Source organism: Diadema setosum, chromosome 17, assembly GCF_964275005.1.
Source record: "Diadema setosum chromosome 17, eeDiaSeto1, whole genome shotgun sequence".
Lineage (NCBI taxonomy): Eukaryota > Metazoa > Echinodermata > Echinoidea > Diadematoida > Diadematidae > Diadema > Diadema setosum.
Genome location: NC_092701.1, coordinates 7030121 through 7049156, shown reverse-complemented (window position 1 = coordinate 7049156; position 19036 = coordinate 7030121). Strand labels below are relative to the sequence as shown.

The following is a 19036-nucleotide window of genomic DNA, read 5'->3' as shown; positions in this document are numbered from 1 at the left end:
ATGCATATGTACCATGTTCCATGAAGATACATTGAACCATTTGCGAGAAAAGTGATATTGCAACATTTTCACCTAACCTTTGACCTTTTGACCTTTGACCTTATGACATGAAACTCTCTCTGGATAATCCTTACGCAGTAGTACATGTCTACACTAAGTTTCAAAAAAATAAATGCGGGCATTGCATAGATATGGGGGAAATAGCAACATTTTTAGCATTTGACCTTGACCTTTTGACCTTTGACCTCTTGTCAATGTCACTAGAATCTACTCAACTAATTGTCCCATCATACATCATCCTTGGACCAAGTTTGGTGAAAGCAGCTTCATCCAGTTTTGAGTTATCACATAAATTTAGATAAATTTTAAATAGGATTTGACCTTGATCTTTGACCTTTGACCTCTGTCCGATTTCACTGAAAAACTAATCAAGTAATTGTCCCATCATACATCATCCTCCAACAAAGTTTGGTGAAATTTGCTCCATACAGTCTTGAGTTATCGCGTAAACGGATACAATTTCATGATTTGACCTTGACCTTTGACATTTGGCCTTTAGCCGATGTCACCCAAAATCTTATCAAATCGTTGCCCCATCATACTTCATACTTGGACCAAGTTTGGTAAAATTCCAGTAAATATTACTCAAGTTATCGCGTAAACGAAAGCGGACGGACGTACGGACGTACGTACGGACGTACGTACGGACGTACGTACGGACGGACGGACAACCCGAAAACATAATGCCTCCGGCACCACTTCGTGGCGGAGGCATAAAAAGCAACAGGCCACACTACGCCTTTTATTAGGATCTCTTTGTTTAACCATGTTTTTTTTGATATCTCAGCCATTTCAAAACCGATTTTCATCAAATAAACTTTTGATACCGCTTAGAATTGCATGCTCTTTGACATCCCATAGAGTGGTTTGTGAATATCTTGCAAAACGGTACAAGCTAAATCCTCACCTCAACCAGAACTGTACACACCCTTTAAGAGTAATAGCAAAGTAAAGCAGGTGAGTTGACCGATTGAAAGTCATTTTTTTCACGCACAAAATTACAATGTGAAAGTGTATGTATCGACTGCGCAATGCCCTTTATCTCATGAAGTGCAGAAGCAGTGCGTTTGGTGGAAAACCGGACTGTGACGTACTGTCTCATACAACAAAATATGCGCTTGTGACAAGAGTGAAGCGTGTGCATTTAGCAAATATAGTCATGGCAGTGTGATATACATTTTTTTAAATTAGCAAATACAAATGTATAGTCATGGCAGTGTGATATACATTCTTTTTAATACTTTCCTAGGGAAACAGTTGGACTAGGATTTTCATGAGTGGAAATATTGTATGTTTTGTCACTTTCAATGCCCTCAACCAATCAGAGGACACGAAATAAGTTGTGAGGGATACAACAATCTCTATTCATTGACAGGTACAGATGTAGTTCCATAGACATATCTGTGCCAATTGGCAAAGAAAGCACAATACGGGTTGATGTCCACTCATGGGCACATACATAATATACATTCATACCAAGCTCTATGATTCATATACTGTAAAACATGATATATTCATGGCATGAAATTTTTGCAAATTGGAGCCCACGGCCTTTCACGTGGCATGAAATTTTTGCGAATTGCCACTGGCGTTCAATGCATATAGTGTCGACAAGAAATTTCGCCTGCATTTTCATTTCAAGAATCTTGGCGCTTGCGAAATTAAAATGCACGCAAACATTCCTCATTTTATAGTATATGGTGTTGCATATTGTTAAAACACTATGGATTATACGGTGTCCTCTTAGAAAAAAAAAGAACAAAAAGCAGAAAAAAGTTAATGATTAAATCAAAGCAGAATATCACCTGACCATGAAGATTTTGATAAACATTTATGTCACCAATACAGTCAACTCTGCATACAGTAAAGTCGACGGCTAACGTCAAATAATAGGCTATGTCCATGAAGAAAGGAAGAGTCCCAATGTACATTCATGGCCTCATATGTGTTGTTCCTCTATACACGCAGAAGTTGAATAATGCCTTTAAAAGTCAATGTATTTTCCTTGAATTACTGTATACGCCATATATTTTGTGAGTCTAAATTTTCGCGAATCGGAACTTCCCGACGATTTCACAAGTGATTAAATTCGCGATCATGGATTCCTGTACCGAATGGAGAAATAATATGCATATACATGTCACATTCATAGCTTGATCAGAGTCAATGTTTTCGGGTGTCTTTAATTTCGCGAATAGCACCCGACTCGCAAAATTCGCGAAAATAAAAAAATTGCAAAATATTCAGTGTATGCAGTAGTCCCATCAAGATCAACTTACAGAATTTGTAATCGAAGTTGACTGAAAACGTACATGTAATGTACATTGTAAATCATATTATACAGCACACATGAAACCACTGTTCATACTCGACAGTATACAACAAGTAACTCTGCTTTCTCAGAGGCAACACTTTAGAACTTTGACCTTGCATTTTTTCTTCTGGTTACATTTTGTTCCCCTTCCTCTTTTAACCGGCACAGGAAATGAACAATAGGGTGACCATTGCAGAACTTTCTGCAAAACTCCCTTTTAGGTTATGTTCTAAAAATCCTTATCTTACAATCATGACATTGTGCCGAGTTGGGCGGAATCAGCTCCCCCCCCCCCCTTCCTAAATATGCTGGTCAATATAGAGTTGGATTTTTCCATTCATAGTGGACTAAAAAATTGTGCTTGATGGCAATAGAAGAACATAGCAAGTTTTTGACAATGTAATGTGTGCATGTGCACTTTGCTAGGCCATCTGCTGAAAACAACCAATGTGACCATAACTCAGCCAGCTGGTTGCATATTTCTCTATACATCGAGCAGAAGTCATGTCAGAAACATTTTGAGTTGAATACATGGTAAAGAGTTTACACTATTCTAAAAATCATTACAGCAATTTTCACATGAAGGTACGATTGTATGAAAAATCTCACTTTGGTGCACAGCGGAGTAATTCTGTTAAAGGAAACGCAAACCCAAAGAGCAATGTGGATTGAGTGAAAGCAGCAACATTAGTAGAACACATCAGTGAAAGTTTGAGGAAAATTGGGCAATCGATGCAAAAGTTATGAATTTTTAAAGTTTTGGTGTTGGAACCGCTGGATGAGGAGACTACTAGAGGTTATGATGTATGAGTGGACAACAATATAAAGAAAATATAAAAGGAATAAAAAAAAAAATCACTTTTATAGCAAAATGAAAGAGTACTTGACTAACCGCTTTCAGGAAGCAGGGGAATAAGTGCTACCCCTAACATAATTATGTCAGTATCAAGTTGATGGAATGTGTAATTTTCATGAAAAATGAATTTCTATTGAATTCCCTTTATATTTTCTTCATGTTGTAGTCCTCTCATATGTCATAACCTCTAGTAGTCTCCTTACCCAGCAGCTCCAACACCAAAACTTTAATAATTCATAACTTTTGCATCGATTGCCCGATTTTCCTCAAACTTTCACTGATGTGTTCTACAAATGTTACTGCTTTCACTCAATCCACATTGCTCTTTGGGTTTATGTTCCCTTTAACGGTTCCATTTCACACACACACAAACAAAGTGTTATCATACATGTAGCAACACCTGCTAGAATGGCAAGTGTCATGGTAACAACAAGAATCCAGCTTCCTGATTGGCTGTTGCTACAAGCAGTTGCTACTCTAACAAGAATTGCTTTCTTAGCATCTTTGCTGACATGGGGGCTTGGTGATGTCTTGGGTGGTCTTTGGCGCGGACGCCAAGCAATTCTCACCGTAATATCACTGCCAGTGTGAATAGCCCTCAAAGAACTACATTGTACAATAGGCATTGGTGCATGAAAGAGTGAGATATCTACACAACTATGCCACAGTGGCACAAAGGCATCTAAACAGTGCTAAAGCTGACCTCCGTGTGGTCCAACTTCCCATACATGTGTCTGTCATTTGATTTTCAAATGGCATTGTAATTAAATGTAAAGCCAAGAGCACTTTCTGGCTGAGTTCACACTTGCCCAATTTTCCCAATCAGAGAGTTCAAACCAATTGACACCACTAATTCAAGGCAACCTGATGGTCACCTACAAAATGTAGTCTGTGTGAATATCATCTCAGAATTCACAGCGTGGCTGCTGCCAGGGTACAAAGATCTGTCTCCTACAAGCATTTTTTTTTGAAAGACAATTGCAATGGAGTAATAGCTTTAGATCTTTACATACAGAGAGGTTCAAAATTACGAAACAGAGATTGAATGGTTCAATTTTTGGTTTCTTCTTCCTCGCTCACTGCCAGATTTAAGGATAATTTAACCCTGAGAAAAAAAAAATATATATACTGACTGGCTTCAAGAAAATGAACCCTTAAGTGCATTGAGATTCAAGCTTTTGGTTCATATTGGAAATACATTCAGGTCACACAATGTCAGTTATATAATATCTAATTTCCATGAAGCATGTTAGTCTTATGTACACTTCTGTTTAGAGTAAGTCTGCAAAATCTGTTACCAATAACATTTGGCGGCCTTGTTGAATACAGCCCAGCACTCCCAAATGTAACACAAAAATTGAGCATGATTCATTGCTTTGAGTTGACTGATTTGATTTAAAATTCATGAAGTACAATGATGCAAAGTCATGATTGGACTGAATGATTATCAGAAGCACACTTCTCTAGTATGGAATATAAAAAAATATGCTTAGCATCAAACCAAGTGACAAAGGTTCGGTGAGGTTCATCGATATTGCATGATTTCTATCTTCAGTTTCTCATAAAGCCCGAGGTAGTATGCGCCACCGACTGCAATCCAGATGACACGAGGAACAACACCAGCAAACAGGCCCCTAATGCCGCGCTCCTGCCATACAGCTCTGAAGACATCTGGGATGCGATCCACCTTGCTGCTAGTCCCCTGCCCCCCTAGCATGATACGGGTTTTGACGACATCACAGGGACAGGTCACGACTGCCGCTGTTCCTCCAGCGATCGCCCCGCAAATCCCCGACTGCCAAGCATCCACAGGTCGTCCCTGGTATGAGGACCATACTTTCTTGCTGAGGTCCCACAGGGGATACTGGAGGAAGGCGTACGGAGCATCGCGGAGGACTGTGCTGGCAAATCCTCGATAGAGTCCAAGGAGGCCGTGTCTCTTTATGGCTTCACGGAGAATAACCTGACTGGGCCTCCGAGAGGCTTGAGCACGCTGCTTGACCACCTCAGCAGGTACACGCACAAGGAGCGACGTGAGCTCCCCTGAGGTTGCGCCCAACATCAGCACAGCGGGTTCAAACTCCACCGGAAGACGGGAAGCCCCAAAAGCTTTGGACGTCTCGTAAACACCAAAGAAGATGGCCGAGTTGGGCACCGTCACCAGGAGGACTGGAAGGATGCCCGAGAGGGAGCCGCGGAATCCTCCGGACTTCCAGAGACCCTGAGGGCTCTGCAGACGAGTCTTGATGGTGTCGATCGGGTGGAGGGAAGCATCCACAACGGCTCCTGCAGTGCCCCCAGCCAGCACGGCTTGGGGAAGGGATGGGATCTGATCACTCATTGCTCAACATATCTAGGAGAAAGGGGAGATGATGGACAGTAGTCAGCCTGATCTCATAACAAGAGTCTGAGTGAATATGATGCTGATCAACCTTGCCTCACTTTCAGAACAAATTCCCTCCAAAACTCCATCTACTAAAACTGCATATTAATATCAAGGAGAGTCCAAAGAGCCACCAAGAAGATAACTGCATACAACGTGAATCGCAATGACAAATTCTCAAATCAAGGAGATATTCTTATCAGGACATAAGAGTTTGGTATCTATTTTTTCAGCACACCTCCTGTGGAATCAATCATGGAGACATGTGGGCTGCGGAGGGACAATGTCTAACGGCTTGGATGTGACTGCAAACACGGCTCCTGTACCACACACATACACACACACGCGCGCACACACACACACACACACACACACACACAAACACACTCACATGAATAAAGCCATACAAGGCCTGGATCACACAGTTTGTGTGTTTTCATTAGCTCGTCGGTAGTGCAGGCAGCAAACAACTTTAAATACATTGGCGCACTGTACAGGGAAAAAGCAAACTCTTCACCAATGCTCCCAATATATGGCACAAGAAAAGCTTAAATATGACACAAGAAAGGCTTTTAAAATGTAACAGGAAGGACTACAAATAAGCAAGTGATATTATGCAATACCGCACTGCCGCCAATGAGTTTAATCAACACCACAATGTTGCGCAAGGACAGAATATTCACCCCAATCTTTAAAAGATGCTCAAAGCTTTCAATAGTCCTTAGAAAGGCTCTCTCTCCCTCCTGACAAGACTCTATAAGTATACAATTTGTACAAGCCTCAATATGTGACCCTGCACCACAAAACCAACAAAAAGTTGCCAGACATGGATTTTCAGTGAAGGACAGATTCTGAAAGAGCAGACTCTAAGCCTTAAAATGATGTATAGCTCCATTCAAATGGACTCTCCTGACCCATCTAAATATTGAAAAGAATGCAAATACTGTGGAAAAGTGTTTACTGAGAAAAGAGGCTCTTAAAGTGCAGGGTCCATTGAAGCGCTCAATCTTACCATGCCGTGCTAGCTGTGTAATGAATGGGACAAAAAATAGGAATTTTTACTCCGTAGCATTAACCATGAAGGAATTATCAGATTAGGCTGAAATTGATCATGCTCTATTAATGCATTCTATCCATGGCTGATACCATCTTTCAAAGCAGTACCATTATCCTTCCAAAAGTTATTACAGTTGAAAGGTAAGAGTGTTTGCAGGGCTTTTGAGAAATGAAAAGGGGAACTCTAAAGCCTGCCACACACTTTACAACCTATGACCATACGACCCCAAGACCATAGCACCCAGTCGTACGACCTGCCAACTCACACTATACGACCTGACCTTACGAGTAGGCTTATGACTGTTCTGTCTTCAGTACATTTTACCTATGAGAATCAAAGTGCACGCAGTGCCAACTACGCGCGCTTGCATTTTACTGTATCTTGATTGGCTGAAGGCCCACGACCAGCCATGGAAATATATCAAATCTCTACAGTGTATGACTGGTGCTAAGACCCAGTCTTACAACTGGAAAATGGCAAGACTGGTGACGTCACACTTCCAGTCTTAAGGTTGTATGACCAGTCGGATCAGTGTGGCGGGCTTAAGACATACCTAATCACACTATTCTATTTAAAAAAAAAAAAAAAAAAATGTTCTGGAAAACTGCTTAAAACACAGTTTCCTATTCGTATCATGATCCAAAACTTTACCATGATGCAGATGAAGGCTTGCTCTTTCAGAAAATATGAAAAACTCAATATTGATGAAGTTGACCCATTTCATCTATTTTGAATCCTCACTCAAAAGCAGTGTGTGCAACTTTTTGTTGGTTTTATGATGCATATAGTCACATATAAAAGCATGTGATCGCTTTTGATGTGGTAACCATGGTGACAGTGTTTCAATTTTTGTACATAATGCCAGGACATCAGGCCTTCTACCAGAATCACTCTTTACCACAGTCTGAAGTTATGTCTTACATGGTTGCAAAGATAGAAGTACATTTTTTTTTGCAAAGTCATCATTCATGGCATCATATCTGTTACTTTGCCTTTGCAAACATTCATCACAATTTGAATTAATGTTTTGGAAGTACATGGTTGCAAAGTTACACGGCTTTGGCTCTTTTTCTTTCTTTGTTTACATAAAATATGAATTTAATACCATATAAGGCATCACAAGAAGTATGTTGTACATCACTTTACCTACATCTGACTGGACAGTACAATACAGTGTATGTAATTCTCCCCATACTTTACTTGAATATGCTCTCCATAGGTGGTGGCATGGAGAAAAGAAAATGACATCTTTTGTAAATGACATTGATCATTATAATCATTATTACCAAGGGTACAAAGAAAATGTGTGAAAATGACAGCAATACAATGGTAAAATACAGTGGTAAAATACAATGATAATAAAAAAGATGATAAGATATTAGACAAAAGCAGTTGATGAAACCAGCAGGAGGCACATTGCAGAATCCAATACTAGCTCTCCTGGTGAAATGAAATTTTGTTACCTACACCATACTGTACATGTATTTCACACACAAAAAAAAAGAATGATTGGTACTTTTAAGAATTAGCAAGTGTTATTATTTATGGCATAGACAACTACATGTACTTCAATCCACAATGTACATTTGTACCTACATACTGTATGTGTACATTATTGCAAACACTTGGACTTTTGACAAAGAGACAAAAATTACTGGACATCAATTCATGCCTGATTACACATACATGTGTATGTGACATGTCCCCGGTACTGTACGCTTACCAGACAAGATCACTACAAATACAAATTCTCAAATTGTAGGATACTGACATGATGGCAAAACTCAGTGGATGAATGTTTTTGTTTCTACCTATATCCATGGGGAAATTTAGTGTAGAAACTATCATCTTGTCATTAATTAACCCACTGGGATGAGCTATTTCATACAACACACATTTTCCATAGACACCTGCCCGCATACAGTGTATATACTTGGAACTGGTCTAAACCCGTCTTCAACAGGTAAAATTGGCACACTGAATTTCACTGCATATCTCATAACATTATTGACGAGAGATTAGATGTAAAAGTGGTTTCATTCATTAAATTTGCACAAAATACCATTCTCAAAATAAAACAAGGCAAGTGCCAAATTGTGTCTCGCCCATTCGCGTACAAGAAATTAATTTTTCAAACTCCGAGAAGTTCATTGACCCGCCTATGACCTTTGACCTTGTGGTGACCTTCAACTCCCCAAGGGACATTTACCATCCAAGTTTGGTCACAAACGGACAAAGGGATCAAAAGTTAAGAGCCACAATCGAAACGCGCCCTTAAAACTTAACATTGGGCCCTAAAGTTTATTGACCTCTGCCTGTGACCTTTGACCTTGAGGTGCCCTTTCTGTTTGGTAAAATGTGTAACTTTGTATAACCACTCTTTCCTACAAGTTTGATTAAAATTGAAATCCTCAGTAGAGAGTTATTCAAGTTTTTGTAGCGTTACGGACAGACGACGGACGGAACGGATGACGGACGGACGACGGACGGACAGACGCCGCAGGCGATCCCTTAGTCTCCCCACGCCTCCGGTGGGCTCGACAAAAAGGAGCAAATTTGAGACAGGAATAAAAATCTATTTTTTTTTCTCTTTAATGTATCACCATTTCAAGGATGTCAAAAATCCAATCCAAAATCCAAAATCTGCAATGTAACCAAAATACACAACGGCACAAGACCATAATCACTCACAAAGGGACATAGCAGGAATATAATGGCATCATATGAAATATTTAAAGACTGTCTTTATGTAAACATTACAACAACAACAAAACAAAAACAAACAAACATGATACATTGTACAACACAAGCAACACAGAACACCAAAACAATCTTTGATAGTTGGCACTGACGGGAAAAGTCATATTCATTGCACAAAACTACAATGTTTGTATAGAGATCACTTAATTACGCGGTACAAACTTGGTTTCATAGACACTGAGCACTGCAGAAACATTGATCACAAGAATAGATAACACACACGCCGGTGGAGACCTCTGAGCATCATTGCTCACGTTCATTCCTCAATTCTCTAGACAATGAGCATGCATACAAATCACAGAAAGAATAAAAATAAAAATCAGATAAAATTGGCACCAGGGCCAATAGGACATCATAAAGGCCAATGGTGAGGTATATAGAGTAAGTGTGTAATACTCAGTATTGGTATACCAGGGTTTGAAATTGGCGATGGTCCGCTGGCCATTGGCCAACCAAAATCACGTCGGACTAGCTAAAAATCATAAAATTCTGAAGTTACTAGTCCGTCTGGCTAGCCAAAATATTGCTTCAGTGTTAAAATTGATTCTAAGTAGTCCGCCTGGCTAGTTTAAAAAAAAGTTAAGTGCGACCCCTGTATACCCTCGAGTGGGACGATTTGTATTCAGTTATACTGACTTGATTCACAACTAAGGGTTCTGCTATAGTGTTTGTAGCATTAAAAGTTTCGACTTCTCATACATTCCGAGGAATATGAACCCTCCAATGGCTATGAAGGTCACTCGAGGGGTCACTCCAGCAAACAGCCCCCTTAAGCCTTTCTCTCGTAGAACCTCCCTGGCAACGAGCGGCACATTTCCTACAGCAACATTGCTGCCCTTTGACGCAAGCATGATCCTGGTCTTCACGACATCCAGGGGCGTGGTGACCGCCGCGGCCACGCCCCCCGCAAGGGATCCACACACAGCCCCCTGCCAAGCGTCCGTGGGCCTACCCTGGTAAGCACCCCAGGATTTCTTGGCCAGTTCCCAGAGTGGAAACTGCACAAGTGAGAATGGAATCTCGCGCATCACTGTCACGGAATAGCCCCTGTATAGGCCTTTCATCCCTTCTTCGGCAACCGTCCGCCGTAGGATGCCTACACTCCACTGCCGCGTAGCCTGCGCCCTCTGCTTGACAACTTCAACAGGTACGCGAACCAGGCAAGCCATGACCTCACCCGCTGAGGCTGCGCCCATGTGAATGAAAGAGTCGTGGCATCGTGGAAAGAGCTTACTACCCGCAGACTTTGCCCCCTCGTACGTAGAGAAGAATATAGCGGCGGTGGGCGCAGAGCCCAGAAATGCTGGCAAGATGCCTGAGTAAATACCTCGGAAGCCACCAGCCTTCCAAAAGCCCTGCGAGCTCTGGAGCCGAGTTTTGATCGTGTCTATCGGAAAGAGAGATGCATCGACCGACATCCCTGCGATAGCACCGGACACCAGCGCAATATGAAAGGGAGCCGACTGATCGCTCATAGTGCCTGCTGTATGGCGATCTGGCAGGGAGACAGAGAAAAGGAGATGACCGTAAGTCAAAAAGATGCAAAGAAGAATACGGCAACCCTCCCCTTCCACTATAAAACAATATGTCCTGTCTCTACATGTTTGGACAAGGTACTTCTGAAACTGCTATAGGTGGCTATGTCAGATGGGAAACTCCACCAATAACTCTTAGAGTTAATATGGACGTCCAGCACATGAAATGGGTGAGATTCATAAATTATTGACAAATTCATAATCATTGTTTATTGAAAAAAGGTTGTATCATCAATGAAACAAGTTTTAGAACACAGCTCTACAGTTGATTACTTTATCCCCTCACCCTTTACTCATAATCTTGAAAGGAAAGATATCGCACAAACTCAAGATTATGAAAGTTAAAAAAATATAAAAGAAAAAGTGTATTTGACCACAGACACCCATTATCAGATAAGACTTTACACGTGCAGCCAAATATTTTGTGTCAATGATGTTTGCTAGTCCTGATGAAGTTCGTGTTCTGTGGTTTAAAATGTCCTAGATTTTTAAATATCTGGAAATCTGTGATCAAATGATAAGGAAAATATCATCTATTATCACTGAATGAGCAATTCAGTACTAGTATCACACGCATGCTGATATTCTTTTGTAATGAAACACTCGTATCCCTTGCATGCCACCTACAATACAATGAAGTCTAGTGCCCTTCTCGAAGTAAGATACGTACACTAGTAAATCATGTATGCACCGACAATCAAATGGGTGATAAAAATCGTCACACAGAGCACATGGCGGAAGCAACCAACCAGAAGGGATGGGGGGGGGGGGGGGATATACCGCAAGATCCTCACCTGCCACAATGTGAAGTCAAGATAAATGCAAGTACAATTCTGTAACTCAGAGGACAAGACAAGCCACAGAAAGCAACAGGCAGATCTGATGTTGCATGGATCCTGTGAATCAACTGACACTGACAAGATCATGGGCAAGATTATGGGCAAGATTTTGGGCAAACACAAGGGGACCCGCCACCGATTCCAGAGAGCAAGTTACCCATGTGTGCAATCATGTGCAGGAAGGTTCACTGAAGGTTGGTCAAAGTCCTTGTGGCAATAGTTCAGCAGTAGTCTTGAATTCTGTGCAGGTACAACTGTACTAGTACATGCTTGTACCTCTCTTTGCGATGAGTTCAAGAACAGTGTGGTTATTACATTGATAACACTAGCAACACAGCATTTTTTTGAATAGTCAATCAGTGTCCTTCAATAACAGATCTACATCTGGAGCTTTTACACACAGCTCCTTTTACCTCTTGTCCAAACATCAATGTTAGGTCCTGCATTGTGGTTTTTGAAGTCCTGCACTAGCCAGGACTTTGCCTTCCAAAACCACAGTGTTGATGCTCAAGTTATTTTGGTAGCGATCTGAATAACCATTTCTGGATCCAGGATAGGCCTACTGTTTTTAGATTCTTTTTAAGGATTATCATTGGCAAATACATCTATAGGGTCTACAAATGCGAGAGTTCAAGCCGTGCATATTTGAGGCGTGCATACATGTAACATGCCCACTGCGTGCGCACTGAGGTGCAGCGTGCAGTAAGCTGCAGATGAGGTAGACTCTGAAACAGGTTTCTGATTTTCAGCATGCGTGTATCAAGGGTATGGAGGAAATGAGCTGTTTCGCAGGTGTCTGCCCTCTCAGAGTGCTCTTCTAGTTACCTCCGCCAAGGGAGGAGGTTATGTTTTCGTTACCATTGGTTTGTTTGTTCGTTAGTTAGTTAGTTTGTTTGTTCGTTAGTTAGTTAGTTAGTTTGTCCGTGTGCAAAATAACTCAAAAAGTAGTTAACGGATTGGGATGAAACTTGCAGGAAAGGTTGAAAATGACACAAGTAACAAACGATTAACTTTTGGTAGTGATCCAAGAATTTGGGGGGAATTTATAAAGGATTTTTGATATTTTGGCAGGTAGGGTCAATGAACTTGGGAGTTCAGGCTGCGCGTATTTGAGGTTTGCATGCGCCCACTGAAGTGCGTGCCCTAGTTTCTGCTAGGGCGAGGAGCGCCGCGCAGCTGAGGGTTTATGACGTAACAAGGGCTTCTATATTGGGAAATCGGGCAATTTTTCAGCACACAATGCTGTAAGTAAGTATGCATGGGTGGAAATCACTGATATCTCTATGGAAGAACAAGATAAGTGGTGGAAATGAGCTGCATGCTTGGCGGAGGTCTGCGCTCTCAGAGTGCTTTTCTAGTTTATTAATGTGTTGATTTTACGCACATTGGTTTAACTGCACTTTTAATCATCTTTATTTTATACACGATGTACCGATATAATTCTACTGTATCAAAGTTTGATAGATCTTTTAAAATTACCGGTAGTCAATCAGCAAAGCGCAAGCTGAAGAGGGTAACTGAAATGCACGATACACTTTTTAGTACACCATTGCAACCATCTGAACCTGGACATGTTATACAGTGTACTGTATAAGCTGGACACACACACATTTAATTCTTCCCCAAGCAGAAATATACTGTAGGCCTTATGTGCATGCACTAGTTTACTTTAACTTGCATTTGTGTTCATCCACATAAAACCCCTTAAAATGAGGGGAGGGGGTACCATTAATTCATGGTAACAGCAACAGTCATGCTTACAAAAATAAATATGTCGACAGGAAAACATCCCAATAGCACAAACTGGTATTTGGTAGCAGAAGTGCATCTCTAGATTAAAGGGATGGTACAGTATTGGTGGAGATGAGAATTGGGCTTTTAACTTTTTGCGTGACACCAAGAAAACACTTTTGAAATAGTACAGAGCATACCATTTTAAGAAGAATTCAAAGTTTATTTGATGAAAATCGGGTTTGGAATGACTGAAATACCAAAAAACAAAGTAAAACAAAGCGATCGAAATAAAATGTGGGTCCCACACTTTATCAGAATCGCTCTTTTTTCGATATCTCAGCCATTTCAAAACCAATTTTCATCAAATAAACGTTGAATTCCTCGTGAAATTACATGCTCTTTCATATTTCATGGAAGGTTTCTCATTATCTCACCAAAAAAATGTTAGAAACCTGAAATTAGGTCTCAACCAAAACTGTACGATCCCTTTAACATTTTGGAGCATTGACACAGTAAGAATATGCTCAGCAAAATGTCAAGATTGATGAGGTTCCTTTTCAGGGTAATGCTCACATTCAAAAAAGAATTCATAGTGTACAGTGAGACTATTCACAGATTCTGGAGCATGTTTGGTGGCAAGTACACAGGTATCTGGAGGTCAAAGGTGCACTGTCGTCATGTGCATAGTTAAGTCAAGCGTGACAAACGTACTATGGTTTTGTCAAAATGGGGGATTCCTTTTGATGGAAAACAATGTCATGAACTTCAGCTGCTGACAATGAAAAATGCAGACCAGTGTGTACCAGCCAATCACGTCATGTGACTGGGGAGAATCAGCGGTGATGTGACAGTGAAATTATCCACTGAGGAAGACAGTGACGTGGAACCATTTATAAGTATAACTGGGTAAATTATGGAAAGCTAATCACATGTACACCATTGTACTGATCTCATAATGACTTCTAAAAATATCATGCTCTGATCTATTTTTTTTCTTTCTCCCACTGTTGAGTGTGGATGGACTGCTCAGAATCTGAGACACGCTCTGCACAGGAGAGATTCATGATTGATAGCTAATCACACTTATCATAATCAGTAAGTACACTGCAAAACACTGCACAAGTGGTCCTGTTGAGACTTGCTATGATTGTGGTTTTATAGTCTCATCCTTTCTATTCCTTTCTTTTCTTTTGGTGTCTCTTTCGTGCGATTGTCTGGCTCTCTTCTGTGCTCTTAGCATTTTTTCACCTACATAGCAGGTCATGTATGTGGAGCCAAGACGTTGGTTTTTCATTCTTATTTCATTCAAATACAAAAAAAAAAAAAAACACAAACACAAACACACATACAACACAGAACTAAAATGGAACAAACCTCAATCAACCACTTAAAACAATAATGCAAGATTGGGTCAAGCTGATGAGGAAAAGGGAAAAACATGCCTTTTTACAGATACAAAGTGTACATTCAGATCAAACCAATGACTGTATTGCGCGCTGTCCACCCATGAGAATGTGCATAATTAATTTTTTATGTGAAAATTCATAACTTTTTTAGAATTTAGAGTGACAAGGCCAGAGAGAGATGGAAAAGGGTTTTCACGTTATTTTACAAGCTTGGCCTACATTGAATTCTAATAAAACTGGAGGCAATCCTGGGTTTTAGGGGGCTAACTTATTTTAGGCTTCTAACTTCAGCACAGCCATATGTCATTTACCTCCACTAAAATTGGAGAAAAAAAAAATTAAGTGTTCGATACAATGTATATCAAGGCGCTGTGCTGAAGTATACATACGCAAACAGTGCTACGGTCAGAAGTGCAAGTACAAGATTTCGTACGAGGTGAAAGATAGATGCGCGAAAAGAAACTGCAGGATTTTTTTCCCAGATTTTGATACCCCGTTCAATTAAAAATTTGAAGTGGATTCTGAAAGGTTTGGCTGTTTAGTATTTAAGATAAAACTGAAAAAATAAACCAACAGCACAGAAACCATAATCAGATTGTTTATCTATCTCATCTATCCATCACGAAACACCGCATTGTACAATGGAGCAACGTAGCATACTCATACCAGATTGCTCGTTTCTATACAATCCGTCACGTAAAGTGAGTTGTGGATTCCTACTGGACTCTAGACACCCTGGCTTGACTCTACTACATTTTATACTACAACTTGACCTAGCTTCGTGCAACAGTAACCATAATCACAGCCTTAGCCCGACCAGACACCGTGCGAATCACTGCGTCTCGATCCATGCCCCTAGACAGAAAGATCCGTCTGTCCGGATGAGTCTTTTATTTTCTTGACATTGTCGCTCTCTTCCGTAGGAGGGGATTCCGTGAAGCCAGATGCAGACCAATCTTTCGGTCAACCATGCGCCACACTTGCGAGTTGTGTACAGCGACAGGGCTAGTGTGGCTTGCTTTGCACGGCGTCTGGTCGGGCTAGTGCAACAGTTGACCGAAAGATCAGTCTGTAGAACCTATCTGGTCGTTGGGGATATGTTCTGCAGAGTCTGCGTCTGGCTTCACGGATCCCCTCCTATAATGGACTGGAGGAGAGCGACAATGTCATCCCCGGAAGAGAGCCATAACGTCAAAAAAATAAAACTTTAAAAGACTCCTCCGGACAGACAAATCTTTCTGTTTACTAGTGCAACAGCCAATACTCAATAAATCAAGTTTTAAAGGGACTGTACAGTACTGGTTGAGGTGGGGATTCATGTTTTAAACATTCCTAAGTGAGATAATGAAAAGCCTCTTATGAAATATGAAAGAGCATGTAATTTTAAGAAGTATTCAACATTTCTTTGATGAAAATTGGTTTTCAAATGGCCGATATCAAAAAAAGTGCTAATAATAAAAGACGACATGCCACAACTTTATTAGGATCTCTTTGTTTCACCTTGTTTTTGGATATCTCAGCCATTTCAAAACCGATTATCATCGAATAAACTTTTGATACCCCTTAGAACTGCATGCTCTTTGACATCTCATAGAGTGGTTTCTGAATATCTCGCAAAACGTTAAAAAAGCTAAATCCTCACCTCGGCCAGAACTGTACACACCCTTTAATCAAAACAACTAAACTAGATAGAAAGTCTAGAATTTTTTCTTCTTCTCATCATGGAAAGAGGAAAAAAACAGTGCGAACTTGCGATCATTTATCACTGTTTATAGGCCTAACGTTAGATCTATATTAGATGTGAGATGGATGCACGAGAAGTGAAGAGGCGAGGAGGCCTCGTCACTTACATCACCACTGGGGGGTGTTTCATCGAGTTCGTCGGAGGTTTTCACCGACAAATTTGCTATCAGCCAATCAGACGCAAGAATTTCAGTAGCTTTTAACAGTTGTCAGTGTAAATCACTGGCAAAAAGTTTCATGAAATGGTCCCCAGGGGGGCATTTCATGAAGGAACTTGTCGGATAAAATTGACTTGTCAGATATTTTATCCGACAAGTTCCTTCATGAAATGCCCCCCAGACATGAGCACTGCTACAGTGCTAGGAGTAGGAGGGAGCATGCATTGTGAGTACGGTACGCCAGAGCCAGCAGGTGCTCATGAGGGGGAAGAGTGCCTTGTGAGACGGAGCAGATTTCCCCGACTGTAATTTACTGAGATGACTGTAAGTGTACGAATGTGCCTTTAACAATGCCATAGACTCTATATAATAGACAGAAAGATCCGTCTATCCGGAAGAGTCCTAATTTTTTTGACGTTATCGCTCTCCTCCGTGGACTTTGATCAGTGAAGCCAGACGCAGTCTCCTCGGAACATTCCATCCCCGACAACCAGTGTCGTGATTAATGTCATAATGCAAACGAATGAGATAAATTTTACAGACCGATCTTTCGGTCAAATTATACATTGCTTTATTCCTCACATCTGACCGTTACCGGCAGCATATAGCAACATAAATTCACTCACCATTATGACAAAGACTTCAGGACAAACAAATCTCAACTAGGGTTTCTCGTCTATGAGAAATTTAGCCGCAAAGTGAAAAATTGAAACGACGTCCGAGCACGGGAGCTAGAGGTCCACTGTCACTTCGTTCCCGCCCGAATCTCCGGGACCAGTGCAAGTCGCGTCGGTCATTACGTCAGCTGCTAGCTCGCTCGCCGGCGTGGCCGTGCCTGTGTGCCGCGCGCGCTCCCACACGTGGACGTGTACAGTGTGCGTTTACGTAACGTGTACAATGGGATGGAGTTGTAATTCAGTGGGCGCCAGCTATGTTGCATACTAGTACTTGATATGGTACGATCGTAGAGAAGTGCTCCAAAGAAAAGGACAGCCGTGCGACGCTCATCTAGGGCTAGGGTTCTAAACTGTTATTGGTATGTTCCCTTAGTATTCCGCTGAAAAAAACAAAAATACTGGGTGGTACACTACAAGTCATATTTCAAGTGGAGAAAGTTCTAGCCTCAAGCTCTTTCAACTTATGAAGTAACGAGCGAGGCGAGGTAAGTTGGACATCTCTTCTTTTCACAAATATTTCACATCCTCAGTCCGGGTGCCTTCATTTCGTGTGTTGTGTGCTAGTGGCGTGCTTCTTCTTCTTCTTCTTCTTCTTCTTCTTCTTCTTCTTCTTCTTCTTCTTCTTCTTCTTCTTCTTCTTCTTCTTCTTCTTCTTCTTCTTCTTCTTCTTCTTCTTCTTCTTCATCTTCAAAGGGCTATAATTAATGCAGCCTATCACGAAGATGAATATGACTTGTGTGCACGATAAGAGGAGGGGTGTGGGCTTAATCACAAGGTGTGATTTTAAGGTGGTCATTAAAAGTTCCTTGTTGAACTGTTCAATCAAGTGAGTCTGCACAAACTACAGAGCTTGGCCTGGAACACTCAGGTATCGGTATGCGGTATGGATCTCTGGGCAAATATAATTGTCGATGTTGCCCCTAGGGCGGTATGTTTGGAAGCACATGTCATGATTTTTCCTGGTTTTAGATGACTTTTAATTGTAAAGAATGTATCTGGATGGATTGCAACAAGGTCGTTCTTCTATAATCAGCTGTGACATAGCAAGCTGCTTGGCGTTGAATCCTTTCCAGTTTTTGGATATCCGAGGCGAGGCCATATTAATAGACCTTATGCATTGACGTCATCACTCGCTTGACAACCTCTCGCGACGCCATCTTAGAGGGCAAGCGAGTCCTTGACATAACAGAGGCGTGCATCTAGTTATGTGCTTTTCCTATGCGCGCTAGCGGCGATCGCTCTACTCGCCGCCAGTCCCCAGGCTAGTGGCAGGTTTTTTTTACCATCAAACAAGTTTGACATGACATGACACATTATGCAGCAATATTTGGGTAATTTTCTCACATTGTGCAATCGCAATACTCACAGTAACTACAGAATTCCTAGGTTATATCGCAGAAATTTGTATCCATAGCACAACATCGCCGTTCGCTGAATGCATGTCGCCATTTTGAATTTCATTAGCCAATCACATGCGAGGTACGTGTTTTAGTAAAAAACACGTAGAAATCTAC

The 19036-nt window shown here is 41.1% G+C and overlaps 2 protein-coding genes across 2 annotated transcripts in view; both read right to left on the bottom strand.

Annotated features, from left to right (window-relative positions):
- Nucleotides 1-17594, bottom strand: part of LOC140241136 (peptidyl-prolyl cis-trans isomerase-like 3) — a 31175-nt gene extending 13581 nt beyond the window's left edge. The window contains exon 1 of the mRNA XM_072320897.1: nucleotides 17472-17594. Coding sequence (XP_072176998.1) covers nucleotides 17472-17474 — 3 coding nt within the window. The 5' untranslated portion in view covers nucleotides 17475-17594. The remainder of the gene's footprint in view (nucleotides 1-17471) is intronic.
- On the bottom strand, nucleotides 4756-5571 carry LOC140240374 (mitochondrial S-adenosylmethionine carrier protein-like). Its single transcript, XM_072320143.1, has one exon. The coding sequence runs from the start codon at nucleotides 5569-5571 to the stop codon at nucleotides 4756-4758; it is 816 nt and encodes a 271-aa protein (XP_072176244.1).
- Nucleotides 17595-19036: the final 1442 nt, after the last annotated feature.